General features: G+C 52.8%; 8 protein-coding genes across 8 annotated transcripts; 1 reads left to right on the top strand and 7 right to left on the bottom strand.

The window, feature by feature from the left end:
* Nucleotides 1–452: 452 nt before the first annotated feature.
* On the top strand, nucleotides 453–1,131 carry Z519_04931 (uncharacterized protein; the record flags this gene model as incomplete). Its single annotated transcript, XM_016762673.1, has 2 exons — nucleotides 453–825; nucleotides 887–1,131. 2 exons carry the CDS (start codon nucleotides 453–455, stop codon nucleotides 1,129–1,131), a joined length of 618 nt encoding a protein of 205 aa, XP_016621620.1.
* A 1,837-nt stretch (nucleotides 1,132–2,968) lies between these two features.
* Z519_04930 (uncharacterized protein) lies at nucleotides 2,969–4,357 on the bottom strand (the record flags this gene model as incomplete). Its single annotated transcript, XM_016762672.1, has 2 exons — nucleotides 2,969–3,706; nucleotides 3,803–4,357. The coding sequence occupies 2 exons, from the start codon at nucleotides 4,355–4,357 to the stop codon at nucleotides 2,969–2,971; spliced, it is 1,293 nt and encodes a 430-aa protein (XP_016621619.1).
* Nucleotides 4,358–5,197: 840 nt separating this feature from the next.
* On the bottom strand, nucleotides 5,198–6,184 carry Z519_04929 (uncharacterized protein; the record flags this gene model as incomplete). Its single annotated transcript, XM_016762671.1, has 3 exons — nucleotides 5,198–5,447; nucleotides 5,552–5,998; nucleotides 6,087–6,184. The coding sequence occupies 3 exons, from the start codon at nucleotides 6,182–6,184 to the stop codon at nucleotides 5,198–5,200; spliced, it is 795 nt and encodes a 264-aa protein (XP_016621618.1).
* A 1,300-nt stretch (nucleotides 6,185–7,484) lies between these two features.
* Z519_04928 (uncharacterized protein) lies at nucleotides 7,485–9,821 on the bottom strand (the record flags this gene model as incomplete). Its single annotated transcript, XM_016762670.1, has 1 exon — nucleotides 7,485–9,821. The coding sequence occupies one exon, from the start codon at nucleotides 9,819–9,821 to the stop codon at nucleotides 7,485–7,487; it is 2,337 nt and encodes a 778-aa protein (XP_016621617.1).
* Nucleotides 9,822–10,545: 724 nt separating this feature from the next.
* Nucleotides 10,546–13,167, bottom strand: Z519_04927 (uncharacterized protein; the record flags this gene model as incomplete). Its single annotated transcript, XM_016762669.1, has 1 exon — nucleotides 10,546–13,167. One exon carries the CDS (start codon nucleotides 13,165–13,167, stop codon nucleotides 10,546–10,548), a length of 2,622 nt encoding a protein of 873 aa, XP_016621616.1.
* Nucleotides 13,168–13,750: 583 nt separating this feature from the next.
* On the bottom strand, nucleotides 13,751–16,573 carry Z519_04926 (uncharacterized protein; the record flags this gene model as incomplete). Its single annotated transcript, XM_016762668.1, has 1 exon — nucleotides 13,751–16,573. One exon carries the CDS (start codon nucleotides 16,571–16,573, stop codon nucleotides 13,751–13,753), a length of 2,823 nt encoding a protein of 940 aa, XP_016621615.1.
* Nucleotides 16,574–21,369: 4,796 nt separating this feature from the next.
* On the bottom strand, nucleotides 21,370–23,077 carry Z519_04925 (uncharacterized protein; the record flags this gene model as incomplete). Its single annotated transcript, XM_016762667.1, has 3 exons — nucleotides 21,370–22,034; nucleotides 22,135–22,628; nucleotides 22,686–23,077. The coding sequence occupies 3 exons, from the start codon at nucleotides 23,075–23,077 to the stop codon at nucleotides 21,370–21,372; spliced, it is 1,551 nt and encodes a 516-aa protein (XP_016621614.1).
* A 1,382-nt stretch (nucleotides 23,078–24,459) lies between these two features.
* Nucleotides 24,460–25,359, bottom strand: Z519_04924 (uncharacterized protein; the record flags this gene model as incomplete). Its single annotated transcript, XM_016762666.1, has 1 exon — nucleotides 24,460–25,359. The coding sequence occupies one exon, from the start codon at nucleotides 25,357–25,359 to the stop codon at nucleotides 24,460–24,462; it is 900 nt and encodes a 299-aa protein (XP_016621613.1).
* Nucleotides 25,360–25,494: the final 135 nt, after the last annotated feature.

Raw genomic sequence — 25,494 nt, 5'->3', positions numbered from 1 at the left:
ACGGGGAGGGGTTCTTGAACTTGTGGGTAGAGAGGTGGCTTGCTCTGTTGAGGGAGAAAAAGTCGCAGGCACCGGGCGCAGTGGGCGAGCTGCGTGGCTCGATGATCGATCGGGCTTTTCGGCGTCGGCTGCTTCCAAGTTCCAACACTTCCGCGGGAACTTTTCTGACTCATTCAAGGATTGATGCTAATACTTTCAAGGCAATTGTAAAAGTGGTATGTGGTACGTACCCTGCGAGCCAGGTAAGTGAGGTAGCATCGACCTTGTGCTTATGATCGAAGTGATGCCTCAGGACCACCGACGGACTATGCAGGGAATTAGGCAGCCACAATTACAGTCCTCGGTCTCTGATCTCATTGTCCAGCCGAATATCAATCGTCCTTACTAACGGGTGACGATGAAACTGTCCTTCACACACACTCTCCCTCTAGACAACGACTGCATCCATCCACATGTCTCTCGTTCTTCGGCCTGCCGACGAGGCCGACGCTCCTCGCATCGTTGAGATCGAGCGTCTTGCCTATGCTTCCAACCCTCTAAACCCTATCCTGTTCCCGGGACCGTTTCCGGCCGAAGCTACGGCAGAGCGTGCAGAAGGGCTCGTCAAGCAACTCCATGAAGATCCAACCATCCGGTGGATGAAGGTGCTAGATACCGGGACTGGCGAGATCGCTGCATTTGCGAAGTGGAACATCATCAAGGAGCCCAGAGAGCCGTCTCGGGCTCGACAATTTGGCCCTGGATGCAACGTCGAGGCCTGTGAGGAGTTCTTCGGCGGAATCCATAGAAAACGAAATGAACTGATGGGAGGGAAAGCGTATTGCTGTGAGTTGAAATTCCGCTGACTGGACAAGCTCATGAGACTTGACTGAGAGAAATCAACCAGTACTTGATCTACTCCAGACGGATCCCAAATACCAGGGGCGAGGCGCTGGAGGAATGCTGATCAAATGGGGTCTTGATATCGCAGACGAGCTTCGCCTTCCTGCCTATCTTGAGTCATCCCCCGCCGCCCACAACCTGTATCAGAAATTCGGCTTCCGAGATATTGACAAAACGACCCTTGATCCAAAATGGAACTACGGGTCGGCGGATGCGAGCATTTATTTCATGCTCAGGGAGGTAAAATAGAGGCTGTCCTTCGTCTGTCAGGAAGCAAAACAGCAGAGATGTCCTTCGAGCTTTGCAAAAGACTAGGTATCGCATTGAGGCGAAGGCTTATTCATCTTCACGCAAAGGGAAGTTCTACTTTGACAAAATACTGGTAAGAAAAGTGCCAGGGCAACTTCCCGATTTTATCCAGAATACTGACACCTTCTTGATTGGGACCGATTCTCCACGTGCACAGTCACAACGAACCCGGCTATATAACCTGTTCTGCTGCCGTGACGGCACATTTCGGCTCTTTTCGATCTTGGGGAAGGGGTACAAGAGGATCAGACCTATGCGACAAGTTCCATCCGCATTGTGCAGCATTTCGCCTAAATGCAGCTGCTGAATAAGGTTTCTTATATCAGATAAGTCAGCCTCAACTACCGATGCTTATCTGGTGACCTGCTACCTGAAATCATACATGCCCGATGAGTGGTGGTTGTTGTTCACCGGTATTTATGGTTGACCGACATTCTCGCTGCTCGTACAGGTGCCGTTGTCGCCTCCCCTCGGTGCTGCCGAACCTTTAGTCGTTCACTGTGTCAAACTGATGATTCACGATGGAAGAAAAGCCGACCAGGGAAGGCGCTGCGCCGCTTCCTACAGCATCCTCGCTAGGCAAACGCATACACTGTGATATGTTCATACATTGAGGTGAAAGGTTCCAGTACCCTTGTCGGTTTTCTGCTTTTTCATCTATCTTCCAGTTGCTGCATCTTATATGTTGGTTGAACACTTGTCCTCCATATCATATGCACGAAAACACTCCGCGGCCCCAGGTTTTCCTGTTCTTGTATTAGCTCCAGGTATCACAAACCATTAGAGATCAATTCAAAGGCATCTCCAAGATGTCGATCCGTGGAAAGGGAAGGGGCGGATATAACTGACGGAATCGACGAGTTCGGACACTTTGCCCGCATGGCCAGTCATTTCCGCTTCGACATCTCAATCGAACAAAACGTTCCAGCCTCGCTAAGTAACGGGTCGAGACAAATGGGAAGATACAATCAATCTCGCGCTGGAGCAGATGAGCTCGCTCCCGGCCATGGTGAAATGACCATCAAAACTTCAGTACTCTCTTCCAGAGGCTTGCATGGAGGCGAGGGGGAAATCTGTGCACAAAGACACCGGAGATGAATCATCCACATTGGAAATCGATCAGTGGCTGGATTAAGCAACATGTTGTCCCCAGTGAGCAGGATACAGTTAAATTGCAGAATCTCGACGCACGCGGAAACAAGACAAGCGGGGAAAATTCAGAATACGACTCGAGCCGGATTGGAAGGACAGAGTAGTTGGGCGAGCATGAGACGGTCTGAATACACGCGCTGGGCTTTTGGGGGGCTATGCGAGTATATCGGAACGTTCAACATGGCAGGTTTAATTGAGCGAAGGGTTTGCCTTTTCTCTCTGGCTGGTTGAAGGAGGCGCCCATCATCCAGCGCCCAGAGCACGCAAGTCGAGAGAAGAACGCGACTCTAGCGTCGAGGCTGAGCCGCCCCTTATCACTTCCTCAGGTATTCCTCTCCCACCAGTTCTCTCTGTGTCTCTCTCTCTGTCTCTCTCTCTCTCTCTCTCTGTGTGTGTGTGTGTGTTTCTCTCTAACTGACCAACCATGGTATAATAGATAGTGATGGGAGAATAAAAAACAAGGCGAAACCTAAGAAAAAGCACCGAGGCTCCCAACCTTCCAACCGAAGGGCGCGGGTATGGCTAGCTATGTAGCTCATTGAGGGTGTTTAATTTAGCCTAGGTCGAATAATATCTCATCTCATCCCGGCTCATGTCATTTCATTTCCTTTCATGCAACGTCACGTCATGCTTCTCCTAGGTTCTGTGGTCCTGAGGTATCTATGGCGGGTCCAGTCCTGTCCTTGTCAGGGTGGACGACCTCGACCTCGACAACTTGGCCGTCAATATGCCAGTAATCCTCAAGAAACTCCCTGGCCTTGCGGAACGCGTGCAGCTTGAGCTTCCGTTCCTCCTCGCTGATCCACGAGTCCGGAAACTGCGTCCAACCATGCACTACACCCTTGACTTCTTCGACAATCAGATCTTCACCTCTGCCCTCGTCACGGACTTTCTGGATCCAAGCCAGGCTCTGGGCGTTCAACGAGTCGAACTGGGGCAGCACCAGGAGCATCTTGGCTTTCGGATGCAGGCCGAAATTGCCTCCGTCCTTCGCTCTAATATCCGCGAGCCCGGGGCTCGCTCGTGGGTGACCCCGTTTCTCCGGAGGCAGATATGTGGGCATCAATTCCTTTTCAATCTTCCAGCGTTCGACGAATCCACTGGGAGGGTCCAGACCTTCTGGCCTTGGCCTCTCGTGCGGCAGAAGCCTGGCGTCCAAGCTCGGATAGAACAAGAGAACTGGAATCTCGTTCGGCCATTCCCAGGGTAACGGACTCACCCAGTCAGTTTCCGACGTCGGGTCATCCTTGATACTGAGTGCAAGGTTCAGAGCAAGATTGCCTCCCGAACTGAAGCCCGACAAGGCGACCTTCTCCTGGTCCAGTTCGACGGGTTTCCGTCCGCGTTTCAGCATCTCCCACATCTACGAAGCGACGTTAGCTTGTACCATCTTTGATCAAGTTCACAATGACAACGTCCCCAAATGCGACACACTCCTTCAGAGATAAGGGGGGCTTACTATCCCTTCTCTAAGCGGCTCGTATGCTCTGTTGCTTGGGTCGATTACCGCGAGCACCACGTCTTCGGTGTCGAGGTTGGCCGCGGGAAATTGCGCATACGGACCAAGTCGATAGTCTACCGAGATAACGACGCAGTTCAGCTCACGGCACATCCGGGCGCAGAAGGGGGCTTGCTCTTGGCATGAACCGAGAATAAAGCTGCCACCGTGGAAATCGATCAAGACGGGCAATTTCCCGTCATGGTCTTCATCAATGCCTATGCCCCGAAGAGCATCCTTTAGATGCGAGCCAGCCGCATTTTTGCGTTGGTGAAACAGGTGGCGATGGCGGTGCTTGCGAACCGGTGGGATGAAGACGTAGACGGGGATAAGATGCTTGCCTCGCGAGGGGATCTCGAAGACAATAGGCTGCGGACCCTCGGAAGAGGTGAAGTTGAGGACAAAGTCCGGGACAAGGCGTGGGAGACTGACGAGGGCTTTTCGCCATGAGATGCCAAAGGGCTGTGTGAACATGGCTTCAGCGGGGTTCTGGTCATCGGTATACTTGTGCTTCATGAGGGGGGCAGAGCTCGTTTAGCTCAGCTGTACAGAGTGACGTGGAGGGGACTCGACCACATCAGCGTATCCGCGTGCAAGCCGATGTTGGATCGCTATTGAAGATGCAAATTCATGATACAGACCTGCACACCTCGAAGATTGAGGAGAAAGTGAGATAGGTAGTCTGTGCTGGGTGAGTGTTGGGTGCCTGGTCGTCGATATGGAACGGGCAGTGGCTGAGCTGGCACTTGGTGCACTTGGTAGGCCCTAGCGCTGATTGGCTGGTTGATGCTTAGGTAATGGAGGCGTCAGGAATGTCACTGAGACGCTGCTTTAAGCGCCGGAGTGCAACGCCATGAACGCGTCTCGGCATCATGCCATCAATTCGATCACTTCATGTCTGAACATTGCACTTAACTTAGCTCGTTAGACAAAAGAATGTTCAGTGGCAAGCAGGAACAACTGCGGGTGAAACACCGATAAGCGAGACGACAAAATCTGCCAATCACTCTCTGCTAGACTAGGTAACGATCTTGCACACTTCAGGGTCCCCAAAACGCATCATGCTGGTCTGGTTGGCTCGCCTAATTCAATAAGGTTGAATGTTGGAAGATCGTCGCTCAGGGGCAGGGCAGAGAGGAGCAGAGAGGAGCGAAGAGGAGGCGCCAGAGGGACAGGGGAGTGTCGATATCATCGACGGTCTACTCATATTGCAGGCGTCGCTGTCGATCCATGAGAACCTCACTGGACGAGGCATGCAGGCTCACTCTGTACCTCGTACGACTACACCAATTCCAAGCACCGGCAATGATTGCAACCTCCGAGATACGGTCCCTATCCTTGACAGAATGCCACCCATCAGGCCATCAGAGTCCCACCATTCACCCCTAAACAGACGCCAGTCATCCACCGGGCTCTTTCTTCGCAGAAGAAGGCGGCGGCATACGCCATCTCCTCTGTTTCGCCAAGTCGTGATCCCGCAGGAGTCATGGCTAACATTGGCTCAAGGCTGTCGCGAGTCGCGCCTGTGAGTTCGTTGAATGCGTCGGTACTCGTGGCCCCAGGGCAGATGGCGTTCACAGTACACTGGTACTCCCGGCCCAGTTCACTTTCCGGGAAGTGGAATCCATCAGTCTTGGAACGCTCAGAGAAGACAACCGCTTATTATGAGAGAAAGTGAGCGAACATGGGTGGAAGATTGAAATCACTTACACAGCCCAGCATCGAGTAAAGCTCTCAATCATGCTTTTGGTGCCGTTGTAAACGCTCGCCCCCGGATATGGCTGTCTAGCCCCGCTCGAGCTCACATTGACAATCCTGCTCGGCTTTGCCAGATGCGGCAACACGGCCTGCGTCAAAAAAAAGGTCCCGCGGCCGTTTAAGTTGACCTGCGAGTCCCACTGCTCGACGGTGACGTCCTTCAGGAAGCACATCCTCGCTATGCCGGCGTTGTTGACCAGGATGTCGACTTTGCGGCCGTTGGTTCGCCTGACGGCCTCTTCGACAAGGTGTTTTGGCCCGCTGAGCGTTGACAAGTCTGACTCGACCGCGAAGCACTCGGTGACATGGCTGCCGCCGGTAGCGCGCATTTTCTCCAAGGTGGACTCGGCTTCTGGTTGAAGTGAAGCGAATGGGTAATTCGTGACCACGAGGGCGCCTCTGGATCAGAGGGCGGCGTTAGTTGAGTGCTAATTTTGAGAGACGTATGTGGACCAGACACGACGGATTCAGCCATTCCACGCCATACCTGGAAGCAAGCTCAATCGCAATGGCCGCGCCAATGCCTTTCGAGCTCCCGCTCACGATGGCCAGCTTTCCATCGAGGGTCTGCGGTTTCTGCGCCATGAGTGTTTTGATGCGAGTGAAGATTTTGGTTGTTTGGAAGGACAGTCGACGTTTGTCGTTGAAATCACTTGCACGCAGCAGCGGCACTAACAAGGAGAACGCTCCAAAGGGATGAAATTAATACAAACAGTGACTGAGTGCGTCTTCCCCTTACTCTTGTGCCCTATCATCTCGTCCACCCGGATCTATTCACCCACATACTCGTCCGAGCAGTTAGTTGGTCAATTAGTCAGGTCAGTCAAGTCGCTTAGGTTAGTTGCATTGGACAATTGCCCGCCCAACGCCCGCCAACGCACTCAGCAGCCCAGCCCACCTCTAGCTCGGTCGAGATCGAGCAGTGTCTCGTTCGATGTGGAAGCGAAGGAAGGGGAGAGGGTTTGCGGCCCCTCTTTCAATTCGGCCCCCTCCGTACAGCAAGCAGACGTGAGACAGATAGATCTGCAGGAAGCCGCCGCCGCCTTATAACGGTCACAGTCTCGGACCATACGCACGGGAGCATGCAGCATGCAGCATGCAAAGCGCGCAGATGGATGTGATGCTGAGGCCCAATAGGGCTTCAACACGACATGACACGACACGACTGAGGTGCATGCTAAACAGCCACCAACGATACCACACATTAACACAGCATAAAACAACAGGTACGAGTTGGAAGAGAGAGGGATATGCCCAGCGCCCGGTCCTCAAGCCGACCACCTGGCTCGGGATCAAAGTCAGTGCGACTGTCCCGAAATGAGCCGTGTACCTAGTATTGAGATCACCGACATCCTTTACCTGCTGTCCTACTCGCACGTAATGAACATACTAATGCAATGCATTCCCTACCCCATACTCGCCCATACTACTCCGCCGCGGTCAAGAGGCTTTCTCCGAGGCACATGTCATCATCATGATCCCTCTCAGCGCACGAGCAACTACATAATAGCACCCTGCAGCACCCTGGCTTCAGGTATACATAGGTATAGAGAAAGATAAGTATATCCTGTCCGTCTCATCTGCTTTGGCCGCCTCCTTCCCACCTTGTCTATTGCACGCTTGTCGAGCGGAAACATAAAAGAGCGAGCGTGTTGTCTCAAATACACGGAAAAAGAGAAGTGAAGAAGAGACTGGCGCAAGGTCTCGTTACTCATTGGGCGTGTGGTGGTGTTGTGTTGTGCTGTGTACTTGTATGCTGCTTCATACCGATATCTTCATCGATTCCCTGTATGGCTTGTTCGGAGTACAACATCAATAGAGGCCCCTGGAGCGGAAAAAAGGCCCGCTCTATGTCCTGAAGTTCACTGCAACTGGCTGGCATCTATTACTTTCCATTATTTCCATTGCCCCCATTTTTTCCCTTCCCGCCGCCCCTCTCACTCCTGGCCAGGACCTCTTTACACTCATCACAATACCACTTGGCGCTCTTGGGCACGCTTTTCAGGCCAATGCACTCCAAGTGAAACCATTGCCTTGGACAATCGTCCCTATCGCAGGCCACCATCTCCCCATAACTCACGCCCTGGCAATAGCAATATCGTTCCTCGTCTTCCTCCGCCCCCTCGTTTTCTTCGTCCTCTTCGTCCACTTCTCCTGCACCGACATTGTTCGCGGTGCTGTTCAGAGCCAAGTCACGCTCTGACGGGGTGGAGGACTTTGTTGGAGGGTCCGTCTCGTCTTTCAGGCGTTGACCGTTGTTCGAGGCGCTTGTTGTGGAAGGGAACGATAGACTGCCACTCTTTTTGTGGGGTCGTTTCATTGGCAATCCTTTAGGTGACAGTGAATCGTGGAGACCGTGATCCTTCACTCTCGGTCTGGCAGGTCGTTTGGTCTTAGTAGCAGCGCCGCCATTTCCGGCTGTCGACGAAGTCTCTGCTGCTTCGGCCTCGGCGAACGTTCCTGCAACGGGTGTTGACGTCTTTGAGGCTCTACCTCTTCCCAAGCGCTCATTCTTCAGTTCATTCGTCTGCAGAGCTAGTGGCAAGCGGGGTGATGCTGTCCCCTTCGTAGATGCATCGTCTTGAAGGTCACCCTTGGTGGCATCTTGCTTGCTGGAGGACTTGTCCGCTGATGTGGCTCCTTTAGCCGGATGTTCGTTAGCTAGGCCGTTCGGGCTTGCAGACTCCTCTTCTACCAGCCGCTCTCCTTTATCGACCTTCGTCTCCTTTATAATATTCTTGACTTCACTTGTGCTCTTTCCGCTGACGGCCGCAGAACTGCTCAGCTCCGATGCACTGGCAGTCACATTGTTGCCATTTCCATTTCTGCTCGACGTCAGGGAAGAAGGCCTGCCTTTTGCGCCCTCGAGTGTATGTGTAGAATTCTGGCGTCCTCGTCCTGCAGCGGGGCGGACTGTGGAGAGTGCAGGACTTCTCTTATAAGCTTCTTTCCCTGTTGTACCGGCGAGCGGTGAGGAGGCAACCTTGGGTGAGTCTTGAGTCGCAGCGTTGATTCTGTAGTTGCGAAATTTAGCAGGTTTCTTCAATACCGAATTTGACTCATACCGTTTCCGAGCCACAGAGGTAGCGGTTGCTGAAGCCTTTCTCTTCTTCGCATTTTCCTGCTGTGAATTCTCTCTGGACATTGGGCGGCCTCCGAGCACACTACTGATCGAACGTTCCATAGCCACACCCGCGACTGCCGGTTTTTCGGGTCTCTTCCTCTTCCCTGTGCCTGCGCCGGAGATGCCCAGGCCAGTGGGATCTGGGGCAGCCTCAGCCACCCGCTTCTTACCGCCGGTGGTGGTTTTGCGTGGGGGGGGTCTCGAGTCGTCGAAGTCGGAATCTGCATGATGCGCCGCCACCCGCTGCCTCCTGGCAAGGAGCGCCTCTCTTCTAGCTTCACTCCGATGCGCGACTTCGCTCTCATGCAGAGTAGCTAGACCCGCAGCCGCAGCCTCTCTGCGGGTAGTAGGCGCAGTAGGCTTCTTTACGGGATTCGTCTCGGTATAAGCCCAATGTTTCAGGCTTCCCAACCTGGCTTCCTCCGAGATCTCCTCGGCGATATGAGGCCAGATGCGATCCAATCTGCGAATGTGCCTCGCCACCTCTTCATTGGCATTGTTGATGACATGGTTCTTTTCATCCATGGTGACCATGATCGCCATGAGATTTTGTCTTAAGGCGTGATATTGTTGTCTTCGCTGCATGATGATAGGGTCGGCAGAGCGGGCAGAGGCGAGGGAGGCGTTGTCAACCGAGGCACCGGCGACGCTATTCGCTTCGCTGAGATTGAGAGCATCATCTGCCGCCACGGAGCCAGTTAGGTTCTGAGAAGCAGCAGCTAGATTTCTCGTAGCAGTCGCACTGTCGGTCAAACACCGCTCCAAGATGTCTTGTAGATTTCCCTCGGGACCCCACGCTTTTGCGTCGACTTCCTTCAACAAAGAAGTGTGACGACGGTATTCTCGAGGCAAAGCGGCAATCGCATCGGCGAACTGAGTAATGGCGGGGTACATGCCCGGCGGGTCATTGTTATTCTGGGTCTGTGAGGCGACGGCGTTGGAGGAGGATGCCAGAGCAAGACCACTGTTGGAGACAAGTGAGTTCTGGCGCAAGAGGGTCGATCCCAGGCCCTTCGAGGCTCTAGCAGGGTTGATTCGAGTCAAGCGAGATGGTCCACCTCGCAAGTTGGAGGTGCCCAGCGTGGTAGTGGTAGTCATTGTTGTTGTGGACATAAGGATATCCGATGGTGAGAAGGTGGAAGGACGAAGACAAGAGCTGCGAGGTGGGCGATCAGCGACGATGGCCTGACGAGAAGTTCCAACAAACTGTCACAGCATCGGATGAACGAAAACAGTAGGAATTAATACAGCGCAAAGGAGACGCTCAGGGAAGCCGACGGCATCGCGAAAGAGACAAAACTAAGAGCTGGTGAATGAGGATGAGGGTGGGTGGTGGAGAATGGGAGCGCAGCCAGCGTTGCGCGCATCTCCCTCAAGTCTCCTTGTGCCTTGTGCCTCTTCTGCTCGATGGATTCTCCAATCGGTGGTTGGTGACATCAATTCACCGATCAACGTTTCTCCTCTTTTTTTCCGCCATCACGTGCTCCAAGGTTTTGGTAGTCAGCCCCAGAACTCAGCCTCGTATGATATTTCAGCCTCGCCAGGGGTAAGGCTACCCCTCATTCTTTGCAGTAGGCTTCCCAAGGCTTCCGTAATAGTTTCGTGAACTGAGAAAACACATTGTATTCCGGACCAAGCCCATTACTCCTATGGCTAAAATCATTCATAACTTCACTTTACTCACTAAGAGTGACCGATCTTTGCAAGGACAGTAACAATCGTCAAGGTCATGAACCTCTTCCCTTTCCAACAGTCTAATCAACTCGTCGTCGAACAGAGTCCGTTTAACCTTCTTTCCATGCTCCGCCATGGCGTCAGAACTTCAAATCCACCCGTCGTCGACTGTTATTGCCTGACCGTGGCCAGCGCCCACATTCAATGCTAGTTGTGGAGGTTCGTCGGTTGTTTTCTTCACTGGGCTCTTTTTGGGGCTTGCCGTTTCCCTTGGTGGCCCTGCTCTGACATCTTCCACCGGCCACTCGTCTGCTTTGGCCGCTGCAACCCAACATTTCAAACCCTCGTGAACGCCGGAGTAGAATTTTTCTTTGCATGTTCGAAGGCTGCCCCCCATGACTTTTTCGAATCCGGATTGTTTGAGCTCCTCCCGCAACGCATTACGGTCTTTCACGGTGGGCAGGCAGGCAATCAGCCCATTCAACAGGTCCAGGTGGGTCGCGAGGTACTGCGTCGCTTCCCATTCAACTCCTCCCACGTACGGAGCTGCTGGGTGGGGTGGTCGAGGAGGCGGGAAGTGTGCTTGACAATATCCCACCGACTCATCAACCTCAACAATGGGGATAACGTTGAGATGATGCAAAAATATCCAAAACACTTCCTTCGTGACATTAACAACTTCTTTGCACCAGACTCGGTAAGGACGAGGAGTATGCATTTGTGAGACAAAGTCAAGCGGCTGCTTGCCATCTTCCGGTGCAGGATCCCTGAGGAACCCAAGGATTGTCTGTGCTCGGGCATGAACAAGCTCATGATTAGAGCCGACGTCTGCTGACAAATGAGCGAACAGAAGTGATATTATGACTCCTCTTGTGTTGAACTCTGATGGACCCTTTCTCTCGGGGTCAAATAACATACGCAAGAGAACAGGGAAGAACTCATGCTCCACTTGCTGCAGACGTTGTAAAGCAAGCGAGGTCGTACATAGCCCTTTCAGGCATAACAACGTCTCGTGAAGGAGGTTGTCTTCATGTTCTTCTCGCCACTCGATCTTTGAAATGCGGTAGTACAGTTGGACTAGTTCGTCCATGCCGCCCTTGCTCACGAAGTGATCGGTCCAAGAGATTGATTCATTCCTCAAGAGAATCCTCAGTTTGTGCAGTTTGCTCACTTCGACTAGTGCGGGCTTCTGCACTTCCCGAAGGTAGTGAATGAAATCGCCTGGAGTGGTGGCGCTCTCTGCCGGGTTGAGGGATGCTAGCGATGCTGTCGAGGCCATGGCTTTCGCCAAGGTCGGTCTGGAGCCGGTCAAGTCGGCAGATTTGTTCCTGGATTTGCTGCGTGATCTCAGGGATGAACTTGGTCTGTCTTGCTTGGTGGGAGAGTCTTCCTCCCGTCTGGTCAAAGTCAGGATACGACTTCTCGGGCGGGATCGCGACCTGGATCGTCTGCCATCCTTGGCCTCCTTGGCCCCCTCACCCTCACTCTTCGGTCTCTCATTCTCCTTCCTGTGAGAGTTCCTGGCTGCTGAGCTGGCCTCCTGGCTATCAGTTAAGGCTGACGCCGTGGATGAGCCACTGCCAATACGCTCACCCTTCATCAGGCCTGCCTTCACATCAGGCTTGAGGTTTCGCATATTGCCCCGCATGTTGAGGGGGATGTTCAGGGAATCTAGCACCTTCTCGAAGGCTGAGTCTAGTTCTTGAGGACTCAGAGGGGAAGTCGCGGTACTCAGGGTCTCTGGGACCGAGCGGGCGTCCTTGCGGGCTCTCATGTTGAAGGCTTGGATTGCTTCGAAGACTCTCGAGCCTAATTTGGTTTTAGGATCTGCTTGAAATGAGTTTGCAGGTTGAACTTGCGCATCAAGATGGGCATCGACCTGGGAAGAGGAGGCCGGGCGACTAGTGGGCTGGTCTCGACTCTTTGGCCGCTTGAATCCTTCCTCAACATCATCGTCAATGTTCTCCGTGAAGATGGAGCTTCTGCTAGATTTGTGCTCCAAGAATGGCCGCTGAGGTGGCTGGTAGTCCAGCATTGATGGCGTCTCGGGCGCGTAACCATAAAAGTTCCTCTGTTCGGCAGGCCGGAATTCCGAGTAGTCTTTGGGGGTGTATAGTTTTATCTCCTCTTCAACGGTTCTTCTCTTCGACATTGGGTAAATCATCGTGCCATCTGCAGCCTCTAGGGGTTGAGTAGCAAACTGTGCCCAAACGGAGGTGGGACTCTCGACGGGTGTTGTCTTTGGAGGGCAATTTTCTTGGTTGTTGTTGTTGTTGTTATTGTTATTATTATTATTATTGTCTTCTTCCCTGAGATCCTTTTTCGATCTCCGTTTCAGTAGTCCGGACAGGTTACCGGCTGATTTGACCTTCTTAAGCTTGCTGTCGACCGTCCGCCCTTCGCCAGAGGAAACACTACCGTTGCATGCACTCTTCTCTTTGCCCAAGATAATTCCTTTCAGCGAAACAGAGCTCCCAGTCTTTTTGTGATTGCGGGGACCAGCAGGGCGAGCGGGCTCATCGCCTCGTTTGGTTGCAACGCGTTTCGGTTGAGGTGGGCTGTTGATATGACGCTCTCCCAGTGGACTGGCAGAACTTGCATTTTCGCGACTGGACGGGGTTTGTGACTTTGTAGGACTACAATTGTCCTTCCGACGTCCTCTTAGTACGTCTCCCACGGAAGGACCTCGATTGTGGTTCGCTCTTCGGCCTCTCTGTTGAGGTTCCGGATCTTCGAAGATCTGGGCGACCTGATGGACGGATGGCGCCATAGTGGTTGGATGGAACAAATATATTTGGGCGCGGTGCCTAGTCAGATAGAGCTCATCACTTCTACAGAAACAGGAATGATGTTGGGGCACGGGCAGCAGGATGATCCATGGCTAAGGCATGGACGTGGAGTTGGCCTGGCCTCACGACCTGTCCGCGGTGAAATCGCACCCGCTTTGTTTACCCAGTTGCGGCTGCCACGGCAACAAACCCCACTGAGATTTATCACGTGCAAGGCTCTGAACAAGGCGAGGAAGGGTCGCAGTATCCACCAAGACAATCGACTCAAGTCATAATTACAAAGGTACAGTATCCTTCGTTGGTTGGTGAAGTTAGACGGTGCAGATCTCACCCTGACAACAAATCTCTACCTCTTGCCCGTCCCGTATTGTGCCGATACCCCTTAACAACACTCCAGTCGTATTTTGCTCATGCTATTCATACATTGTCTTCATTATTCCATCCAAGTGATTGGAGGCTCCAGAGAGGGCTCTGTACACCTGCCGCTTCCAACTCTTAGTGGGATAGTACCCAACAAGGGAAGAACACAGTAGATGACACAATCAATACGCCAGACCTATCCCATCACTGTACAATACTCTGCCGCCAGCGATCAATCTGCGCTCGCTGTTTGGGATCCAAAGGCGGACCCGACATCGGGTCTGGTATATATGGCTGGTTGCTATAGGCGTAAGGATATGTTTGTTGCATATAGCTCGGTAATGTGGCGCCGAGTCCTCTGTTCATGTACCCGACATTGTTCGGATAGCCATAAGAAGCATTGAAGACGTTGTTTTGCTGAGAATAACCCCAATGTGCGTTGTGGGTCGCGTAATTCGAGTTCGTCCGAGGCAGCGCTGGTTTGGGCTGTGTACCCACTGGATGAGCTTGGAGTAAGTCGGCCAGACTGTGCATGGGTTTGAGCTGCTGATTGGTATGTGGATTGGTGGATGCTTCCTCCTTCAACCTCTTTCGCCTCTGAGCTAATGTCTCCTCCACATCTGGTGTCTTTGACGGCGGCGGTAATACATCGCTCTCGAGGTTGAGGCCTAATTGAGAGGTCAACTCTTCTGTAAATTGGCCTCCAGTGCCCTTCTCTTTCTCCAGCTTTATCCTTGCAGCCCTTTGAGCTAATGTCTCGTTCTCATCCTCGGGCAGAGGTTCTTGGGAGAGGCCGGGCACATCCTCGATGACGGGAGGTCGGCTTTCCTCTTCGATCTGACCTTTTGCCTCGGATTTTGCAGTCTGAAGCGGCCCGCCTCGCAATCTTGCTCGCCGATGACTCAAGGGCTCGTTGTCTTCCAACTCCCGCTTCTCTAGGAGCCCGATCGGTCTATGAGCGTTCGCATGGTCTGCTCTATCTTTTTCTGGGAAGAGGACACCGAGAGGGACATCCTCGTCGTCGAAGTTTTGTTTATTTGCTTCATCGTGGTCTTCCCAGGCCAAAGTGACATGTTTGGTCTTTCGGGCTCTCTGCTGAAGCTGAGTAACAGCGTCAAGCTCGAGCAGGGTCGAGTGCATGCCATTGGGAAAAGCGTCTGCTGCAGTGCGATTGCGTAGTCTCTGTTGTTCTTTCCGCATCTGTAATTCAGCAAGTAAGGTCGTGGGCGCCGTCGAAAACCCTGGCGGTACGACATCCTTGTCCTCCTCTTCATCAGATATTTCGTCAGCATCCGGTGATATCGACTGCGCCGCTGCTCGGTCAAGTTCATCTCCACTGGGTTGGTCGGCGCCATCCAGATTTTGGGAGCCTCTTGACTTTGAGCGCACCAGGCCCGAGCCTGAGAGGGCAGTGCTCGATCTTCTCGTCTTGAGCATCGTACTAAGAGAACTTCGTCGTTTCTTCGCCTTTCCTTCGGCCAATTGCATACTCTTCCGCGGAGAGGCGTCTGGGCCATAGACTTCCTTCCCAAGATGGCCCGCAATTGGATGATCAGTGAACGCTGAGACGGGAGCGTGTGCAGCGGCATCTAGGATGCTGTCCAACGTCTGGACAGCTGAGCCGTTCTTGAGCTGTAAGTCTTGAGTGACACTGGGTTGCTCGAAGAAAGCGCTGGCCCGCAGCTGTGGAGGTAATTTGAGTGGATTACTTTGGCCCTGCAACTTGGCGGTGTCTTGTTCTCCAAGCCAAATCGCCGACTTGCGCACGTCGTCTGGGATGCCGCTGAGAGCCTGGAGTCGACGTTTGTCTCGTTCACTGATGTTGAACTTTGACAGTCTCGGAGGCAGATTCAACATGACCGGAACCGGAGCAGGATAGTAGATCATTCGTTCTCCTGGTTGAGGTTCTTTATAAGCCTTGGAATCTCGTGCAAGCGGCGGGTGGTTCAGAGAAATACGACGCGATATAGAGGCAGCTCCTTCGTGGGACAGGGGCGCGCTGCCGTAGTGTACTCCATCGAAGTCATTGAACGCGGCCTGTGCTTGACGATATGTGTCGTTGGAAGCAGAGGTAGTGGGTCTCTCCTCCTGGATCGAGCCCTCGGACTCTCGAGGTGACGCACGGGGCGCTACTTCGTCTTCGGGGTAGATGGAGATAGAGGCATGACGATCGGGGCTGAACTCCAGCGGCCGGCCTTCCAGGGGTGGCAGAACGTGACTTCGACGACTGCCTTTTGAAGAGTGTCGTTCGATGTGCTGCTGCTGGGGTGGCCACGGTCCGGAGCGGATTGACCCAGTCGGAGATGTAATGTGGTATCCTGAGGGAGAATATCCTCCTAGCCTGGCCGTTTGGTTGACACCAATGATTGAATTAGACCACGAACCCGTCGAGAATTGTCTCTGGATCGTGGGGCGAAAGGCGTTGTCCAGAGTCGCTGGGGCTGAGGACTGACGCTCCAGGCGCTTTTGATCTTGCTTCATCTTGTTCAACCCGTCCTCAAGGCTCGAGGTCATGCTCAAACGCTCAGCGCTTTCTTCCAGACGTTCCACATTTTTGACCAGCGCCCCTTGCAGCGACTGCAAATCCGGGGTTGGATGATTCAGAGGCAAGTGCCGGCTGATTGAGGCGGTCCTGATTGGAGGGTCTTCTTTCTGGAATGCGGGTGTGTTCTGTGCAGAAGGTAGACCGTTCATCTTTAATCGTGGTGCTAGAGGTTCTGGATAGCTGGGCATTGGCTCCTCATAGTCGTCTTCTTCCACCATTTGGTACGACTGCGAGGAGGACAGCGATTTAAGAAGAGACCCAACGCCTACGGAACTTGGTCCCGCTTGAGACGCCATCGACAGATCGCCATCTCGGGAGAATTGATCGAATAGAGGGAGAGACAGCGGTGGACTCGAGATTTCGGGCAGGATTGGAGAGCGGGAAGGTGAGTAGGAATGCGGAGGATGGTGGACGGAGTCAGTAGCGGCGGACTCGCGATATACGGCCTCATGCTCAGCCTGGGCGACCGAGGCATACGCCATTTGAGGATGCTGACGAACGGTGCAGGAGGGAGGAGCAAGGAGCAGGAACAAGATCACGGGCCAGATGGAAGTGGCAGTGGTGGTGTGCCGTCTGTTTGTCGTATATGGTCGGGACACGGACCCCTACACGGGTCAAGCGGGTGAGGACGAATAGACCCTGCAGGTCATATTGATGATCATGATTCGATACGGATGGATCTAGTGCAGTGAGACAACGTTCAAGGTATGCTGAAGTACTCCGTACCTATACTTGTAGACACAAGCGGATGAAAAGGGAGCCCATCAACATGATAACAGAAACGCAGAACATTTCAGATGTACGGAGATACTTGTACGCAGGAGGGCGCAGTTGGGCCTAGTAACTGTGGCCGGATAAGCATCGAACTCGCTAGCTGCAACGGGTGGCTGATAAAAGTGGGCATTACAGGCATTACGGGCATGGCTGGCATCCAGCTGGCTAAGATTAGGGCATGGCGGGGGGCCTGCCTTTAACTAAAAGTTGACATTGGGCAAGCATTGGGGCAGCTAAGTGGCCGATTGCGACCGCCACAACACACACACAACACGTCGCTCAGGTTGCTCAACTCAAGGATTCGCGGGTGAAGTTTTCCTCACACACGCAGCCACGGCTTCTCGTCTCGTTTCGTGGAGCCTCTCTTTTCCATACTTGTTATGCATTCCTCAATAAGCTCTCTGCTTCCCGCTCAATAGTCTCGCCCTCTATCTATGCGTGCGGAAAATGAGGATGGTCCTTTCGAGTCGATCAGCAAGCCATTCGCAGTCTTGTGCCGGGTTGCCGCATTTTCTCCAAGGGCACACAGATGTCTGCCAGGCACACCAATCATCGCCAATCGGCCCTCTTTGTCGACCCTTGTCCTGCCCTGATTCCCGAAGTATCCACTCCGTCCTCCGGCTTGCTCCAAGAGATTTGAACCAAGTACTGGGTACTCGGTTCCTACGAGGTACTGAAGCTGTCATCTCGAAAGCCATTGATCACCACCGGGCGTCGATCAAGCCATCCTCAAGGATTTCATATCTCGCATCCACTGCGTAGTTCCAAATACCGAGAACCGTAACACCCAGATCGGACGAACCATACCCAACCCCTATTGTCGACACCCTTCCAACGAGACGGCGAGACCCCTGGCCAGGTTGAAGATTTGGCAGATGCCAGGGGATCAGCACATTGGCACAGGCTACTGTACTCACAAGGAAAGCCACGTCGAAATCCTACCGTTTACTTATCCAGCCACCTTTTCAACCCGGGCTAAAGATAAACAAGGCTCATGCTAAACCCGGAGTAAGAGAAGATCTAATGGCCGCAGATAATCTAGTTGCGATAGCAAGAACCATCACTAGACATGTACTGGTTACTGTACATATGTAGCGCCGAGGCTACCGCACGTCCATGATGCAGATAAGACCAAAAAGCGTCGCCATATCATTCATCTCGCTTCTTATCATCACTGGAGTGCCACGGCGGTCAATGTCGATGCTAAACCGAGCCTCTGAAGCTTGGCAGCTAACCTCTTCTTACTGTCCAGAGTATGTTCTATGGAGCTCTTATCCATTTACTTACCCGACGACATTAGATATGCACCTAAGTGATCGCCAGCAGCTTGCACACACATCCAACAAATAGCACTGTTATCAACCTTACAGCAGAAACCTGTACAACGCCCGGAGAGTCCTATCGGTGCTATCTGGCACCGTGGCACTTATCTCAAGGCACCTACATATTATGTAGCCTACAGTGACCTAAGCTTGAACAAGACATTGCATTGAAACGTGAGCGGTTGTGCTGCTGCCATTCCAATAGCAGAGGAATTGACGAGTATACTTTTCAGTCCGAGTCTGACACGGTGGCTGTCCAGCTACTTTGACTGTTTCGACTGAATTCAATTTGACATTACTCTGATACTCCTGCGACAAAGGCGCCCTTCCTCTGTCTCGGGCAACATTGACCCAGACTTGAGCGGGGAGAAGGGAGCTGCTTCCCCGGTCTGTCACAACCTCAACCAATAACGGCATGGATTACGGGAAGCTCAACGCGAAGGCAGACGGTCAGCCTGCGATCCAGAGCTAGAAGCATACCAAGAGTCAGATTTGAGTCTCAATTGCAAGGATGAAGAACCGACAGAGTACCTACATATAGTATCCGCGAACATTGATCCTCGATACTTGGCAGAAAGCGGCGCGATGGAGAGATGTTTGGCTCCCGCGCCCAGACCGAGGGACGACTTTCGTATTAATAGGCCGGTAACTATCAGACTGCTCAAGAATTTGCTATTTTTATGACTTTGAGCGGCTTTTCCCCGTCCTTCCCCACCGTGAACAACGACAATATCAGCCAGCCTCGTGCCTCTATTTTGACACAGAAACAAGGCGCCGCTTCCATGCGAGGTAAAGATAGCAGCCAAGCTAAGACAGCAGGCAAAGTCTGGAGTCTTTAGGAACGATGGTCGACCGATACATGACTAGAATCCGTTACCTGCTTGCCAACCACGGTTGACCATAAAGAGTCGGCACCGACCCCCGCCATATAAAAGCTCGGGGATTTTGCCTGTTCGCTAATTTAGATGAGTATTGCATCATGAAGATGGACCTCACGGGTTTGCAGCGCACATTGGGATTGTTGCAAAGAGCATCTATAGTGCAAGCCAACAATTTCATCAGCAGAAGTCTCATACAGCACAGCTCTAGCTGAACTATAGAAGCCCTACTCAGCAATCTGAATTTGGAGTGTGATGTTCCCATGCAAGGAATTTTCCAACACCGCACGATGCAAATCTTTTATTTGAGACATGCTTCCCGCCGTCTATCGACTGCTCCAGGAATTGGACAGCATCTTGAAGGATGTGGGCTGCGGTAATTCCAGCATCTTCGGCCGAGCGCGGTTCGCCCTCAACTTCTTGACTTGAAGGCGAATCAGGACACATTGCAAAGATCTTGATGGGAAGCTCTGCAGTGTTCTAGCTACTTTTTATGTGTAGGTGTGACTTTGGCCTTCTGATGCGTGCTGTCTTCTTTTCATAGATAAGGATCGTTATACGCTATGTCCTTTAGTTGTATTTATTGTAAGGGGAAATCTTGTCTCAGGAGACACAGCGATGTGATCATCTTCACAGTTATTCAGTTCCATGGGATCGACCCAGTTGTTGGCTGACCATTTTCAGACCATCTCTCGTGACAACGGACCACACAGCAGACGCGTCACCTGCTCCAAGTTGCAGTCGGAGCTGAAGCGAATATGGCACCTAGGATATCACTCATTCTCGATCCCCACGCTTTGCCAACCCAGCAGAGCCCGGAAACTACACCTCTCTACTCGCGAGACCAATCCAAAGCTTCCAGAAATGTGGCGAGCGTGGATGGGTTCTGTGAGTATTCTTCACTCAACCTCGCTGTTTCACTAGCCATAGAACAAAACATCGTGTCCGGGACAAACCAGCCTAATACCTTAGAGGAAGAGGGCAGTATTTCCAAGATCGCCATATTAGGCTCTCAAATGCCACACACCAAAAGTCCACTTCCTGCACTCTACTATCAATCCAAAAGCCTCGGTGTGGGCAGAGTGGGCCGCATAAATCCACTGTGGTGGTGTCAAAGAAGACCTTACGGACTCAAATTTCCAACTTGGGGCTGTCAAAAGGATATCGACTATCCAGGCACCTGTTCACTGTGCCATTCATGTCCGAATCGGCCGAGTCAATCAGTGCATTAGATCTGGCGACCACAAAAGCTCGCAGAGGCTATTCGCAAAGAAAACTCACTTTCAACGGAGCATACAGAAGATTACTAGGCAGCCTGCGCAGGGTGTGGAAAGACCATGGAGACCTTGATCGACGAACACGCAGACCCAATCCTCTGTACCGAGTCCGTAGCTACATACGTACAATGAACCCAAGGCTTTAACCAGCCAGCCACTCTTCAAACAAACACACCACAAGATTAGCAGCCGGAAGCCTGAAGCAAGCCACCAGAATGCGGCGCCCAAGCTATATACATACATACTAATCGAACACCCTGAATACGAGGTGCGCCCGGGACGAACCCCAAAACACCTACCTACACGAGTAAAACCCGCGCGAGCAATCCTCCGTACGGAGGTCCTTTTCCCGACCTTTGGACGACATATGTAGTCCCGGGGCCAGCGCCATGGTGCCGACAAGTAAAAGCTCCATTTGCAATACTAGGAAGAGGACGACGAGCTTCAGACACCGAGCGCCTGTACCTACCTACGGACCATGTAGGTTCCGGATCCTGTATGGATGCATGCGCCGACCGGCCTTGAGAACGCCAGACACGACCAAGATGCCATGCCGGCGACGCAAGGTCTGTCTTATTTGTTATCAAAGCATACGACTTCGCTAGGAACCTAAAAGTACTCGGTATAGGATGTATATATCTGTGCCGATCCAAGTATGGTATACCTCGACACAGGCGATACATGCATACATACACGCATCTATCGTGTGTGAATGCCGATTGGTAGTACTTTCTACGTAGAAGGGACGGGTCGAGCGGGACACATAGCATGTTCGGTATACAGTGTACAGTATCCCAGGGAGGCCGAGGGCACGGACAGAGGCAAAATTGGTTCGTATTTGGATTCCATTCTGGCTCGGATAGCGGTCGCTTTGGCGGTGGCTTCAGATAGTTAAAGCATTCGCATACCACGATGCATGCAGCTCCTCAGACCTTTGAAGGAGCCACACGGGCTATCGTCATGCTCCTGTTTTAGACCAAACCACCTCTGTCGCACCGTGCAATCTGCACCGTCACGCGCCTTCAATTCAAACCTTCTCGCTCGCAACCGCCTTCTCGTCCTCGCTGGAATCCCCATGGCCAACCGCGATCGGCTGCTGCCTCAGATCCCTGTGTGTAACTTCTGCCATATCCTCATCGTATTCCACATTGAGATTCCTCCCTCTGTGCTCGGGCCCAACGAAAGTCAGCAAAATGGTGTAGGCATATACCGCCCCCATGAAGATACAAATGACCTTGCCGTAATTGTATCTTTTGACGGCCTTTCCTTCCTTGTTGATGAGGGGCGCGAGAGGATACCGTTCCCCAATGGTGGACTCAATCGTGGAAGAGGCCGACGATGCCAAGTTACCCAGTTGGTAGGAAGTACCCACAACAAACGTACGCAAAGACCCAGGAGAGAGCTCCATTAGGTGAATCGGTATCACGCCCCACGCTCCCTGCACACAGAACTGCTCAAAGAACGCTGCTGCAATAACGGCGTGCGAGGTGACGAAGGTGTAGGGGTACAGCAGCGCTCCGCCAATGACACAGATAAAGATGATGCTGAATCGACGCCCGAAGATCTGCGAGCAGTATCCGATGGTGGTGCCGCCAGTCATGGCGCCCAGGTTGGCCACCACCTGTGTGACCGTGACGGCATCGGCGGAGAATTTGAATTGGTTCGTCAACATTGTTGGATACAAGTCCTGGGCTAGGATTTGGGTCAGCATCTCAAATCTTCTCGCGTAGAAACAGTGATCAAGAACTCTCCAAAGGGAGGACTGGTCGAGGGCTTCCAGGACAAAACTTACAGCCGTGGCTCATGAAGTTAAAGCCCGCCATCAAAAGGACCATGTATATGAGCAAGAGCCAGTGTTTCTTCAGCGCAACTCTTCCCTCGGAAATGAAAGTACCCGCCAAACTGCCCTGCTCCGCACGAAGAGCCTGGCGAGCACGGAAAGTATGTGTTTCGGGCAGACACAGACGGAATATAATGATCAACACCGGCGGGCACGCGCCAAACCAGAACAGTGGTCTCCAACCGTGTGAAGTCGTGTTGACTAGGGCACGAGCAAAGGCCGTGGCAAGCAGATATCCAAAGGCGTAGCCTTGCTGAAGCATCCCGGAAATGATACCCCGAGCCTCTTCGGGGCAATCTTCAAGCGCGGTGGCTGCCGCGTTGCCATAAAGGCCCCCCATGGCAATACCGAAAAGGGCGCGCACTGCGAGGAATTGGCCGTAGGTCTGCGTGAAGCCGGTGCCAAGTTCGAGGGCAATGAAGAGGATATTGTTGATGATGAAAGGCCTGAATCTCCATTTAGCTTGAGAGCTCAATGCGAAGATTGAAGAGGCCTTGACCTACCATTTCCGTCCATAACGATCCGCAGCGATACCAAAGATTGTTGATCCCACCGAACGGAACATGAGCACCAGTGTGATGCCCCAGGTGATATCTGTGTTGGACTTGTTGAATGTCTCGGCCAGATCTGACACGGTAAGCGAAACGGTGAAGAAGTCAAAGGCATCCCACGACCAGCCGAAGAAGGCCACCAGGAAGAAAAGCCATTGTTGAGTGTTTAGCATGGCCAGGAGCTTGAAAGGGTTGGGTGCCTTTGCCATGGGAGGCTTGAGGGTGGTGATTCTTGTCGCAGCATACTTGGCTGGAGACATATGTGTGTTGTCGCGCTCGTCTTCATCGGAGTAGTGATGGGCAGTAGGCACGGTCTCCTTGGTGGGAGAGTCGACGTGAGCCATGTTGATTTGTTTGACTCTTGCCTGATAGTGAAGTCACACTTCTAGAGTCTTGTGTAGCCTTATGGAGAACCAGGAGGCGGGTCGGGCTTGGAGTTGAAAGCACAAAGCATTGACAGCGGAGGCAACCAGGTCTTTTATATTCTTTTCCCCGTTGCAAATGAGCGGGCGGGCGGTCATGAGGCCCTGCAAGGGATGCTGGTCGACTTGGTCCCATTTTTCACCTCGCTGCTCGTGCTGCTCATGGTAGCAGGCGAGCAAGGAAACGGGAATTGATCGGCACATACCCGACATGGGAAAAGATAAGTGGTGTGGTTACACGGCAATCGGATTGTGGGTGTTGAATTTGTGTGGTTGGTGGAATATTGATCCATTCCTTCGTGGGGATAGGAGCCAGAATCCCAGCTCGTGTGGTGGAGGAGCTGGCCTTGCTGGCTGTTCGAATTGCGGGGGATCTGGGACGGCGCAACGAATGAGACGAGGCTGCTGATGGTGGCGTCGTCTGCAAGAAGGCCATGGGTTGATGTGCTGCTTGCGCTAGAGTGTCAATCACAGATGCCAGAGCGTGACATCGCCCGGCTTTCGACCGGCACAGGTCGGGGAGGCATTGGAAGCGTAGGCGAGAGGATGGCACACAGGACAGACGGATGGACGTCGTAGGTATGTAATCGTGACGCTGCGGCCACCAGTATCTCCAAGGTCGTCAGGGTCTCTAACATGCATTCTAGAAGGCCTCGACGAAGATGGATCGGAAAGAGGACGCAAGGGTGCGATACGAGATGGAAGAGATCGGACTGTGTTCTGTCGAAGTTCCATGGGATTACTCGTTTGGGTATCTGTCGACTCCGAATCATACTCTGACTTTTTCTGAATGCAGCCTCTGGTGTTTGTGTAGATGATGGGCGTCGTGAAATGCCGGGAGGATTACAGTTCTGAGAAAGTGGTGGGCTGACTCTGGGCGCAGGCGACTCGCTTGGCGTTACATCGGTGGCGGCCTCGGCGGATAACACGAAGCAAGACAAGCCTATAGCAGTCCCCCGGACGGGGGGGGCGTTTTGCTTGGGGTGGCCAAGGGGTGCTTATTAGAGAGCTTGAATGGTTAGTGAAGCCTGGGCGTTTGGCACTGGGAAACCCTTACCGGAGAGAAGCTTAACTAACAAGAACGCCTAGAAATAGCTAGCCACCATAGCCAATACCTAAAGCCTAGTGAGCCTCCCCTTGGCCCTCCTAAAATACGAGAAAATGCCCGAATAGCTCCGCACCAAATCACGTCCATCTCGCCTTGACTATTAGCCTAGTGAGACCCAGCTCTCTTTCCTGTCCACTTGTTACTCGTTACCTGTTGCCAGTTACCTTGCCTGCTCCCCGGCCTCAGTCTCAACATTTTATTCATAGTCCAAACACCGACAACGCCCTCCATTGTGCTCCCACCCGTTTCGTGTAAACAGGTGCTCCCTCTCATGATGTTCTTTCGCCCGGTGGACGCTGTTGCCACTCTCCGCCTTCCTCCCTCTGCCGCTATTGCTTCCTCGCCCGTACAATTGGCAAATCCATGCTCTCCAGTTGGTCTGGACCTCAGCGGTCGCCACATCATCAGGATAAACCTCGTTCCGCACCGTCTCGCGCATACTAGCTAAGCCTTTGATGCTCTGGTGGATCTCCTGGGCCAGCGTCCTCGCCAGGAAATGGAGTTCGCTCGGCGTTGAGCCTCGATAGCTGCAGACGGCTGGGTGTGCCTTCAGAAACAGCGCCCTTGTTCGCAACATCAAAGCCTCCAAAGCAAGCACTGCCGCCCCGATATACTCCCTCTCCCCAACTTTGTAAGTCCGTACCGCCAGGATGGTGACGAGGAGCTCAGTGTCCGCCTTGAACAAGGCAGTTTGCAGTTGGCCATCTTCTTCTAGCATTCGGCAGATGTCGACGATTTCCTGCTTGGTCATTTGAAGGCTGTCTCGAATCTTGAGGAACCTGCGGAGCGCTTCTTCTGAGTTGAGCTTCGTGTGAACTCGAAATGTGTGTGATGCTTTTTTTGGTGTCGAACGCCAGAGCCACCGCTTGAAGAATCGATGATCCATGGCTTTTGGTTCTTCTTTTCTTGGTGTACGGGGACTCCCCTCGCAAACGAGATTCTTCTTGTCTTTGCGGCACACGGCGAACCGCAATAACTGATGAATAAGCTTCTTCGCTTCTTCGGTCCGGGTGGAGTGTAGATGCTCTTTGACGGGTCTGGAAAACGGGCTCGGCGCAATGAGAGTCTCGAGTATCGTCCTTGAAGAGGATGGCATAATGTCCCTTCTTGTCCTGCTGCCACCGGGGTTTAAGTACTCTCAGAAGGTTGCCTCTCAAAACTTTCAGATCAACTTGATGGAGGACCTTTACTTGGATCCAGACTCTCTTTCACATCACACCCCTCCCACTAC

This window comes from Cladophialophora bantiana (assembly GCF_000835475.1).
Source record: "Cladophialophora bantiana CBS 173.52 unplaced genomic scaffold supercont1.6, whole genome shotgun sequence".
Lineage (NCBI taxonomy): Eukaryota > Fungi > Ascomycota > Eurotiomycetes > Chaetothyriales > Herpotrichiellaceae > Cladophialophora > Cladophialophora bantiana.
Note: the sequence above shows the minus strand (reverse complement) of the source record. Positions and strands in the feature narration are given on the sequence as shown.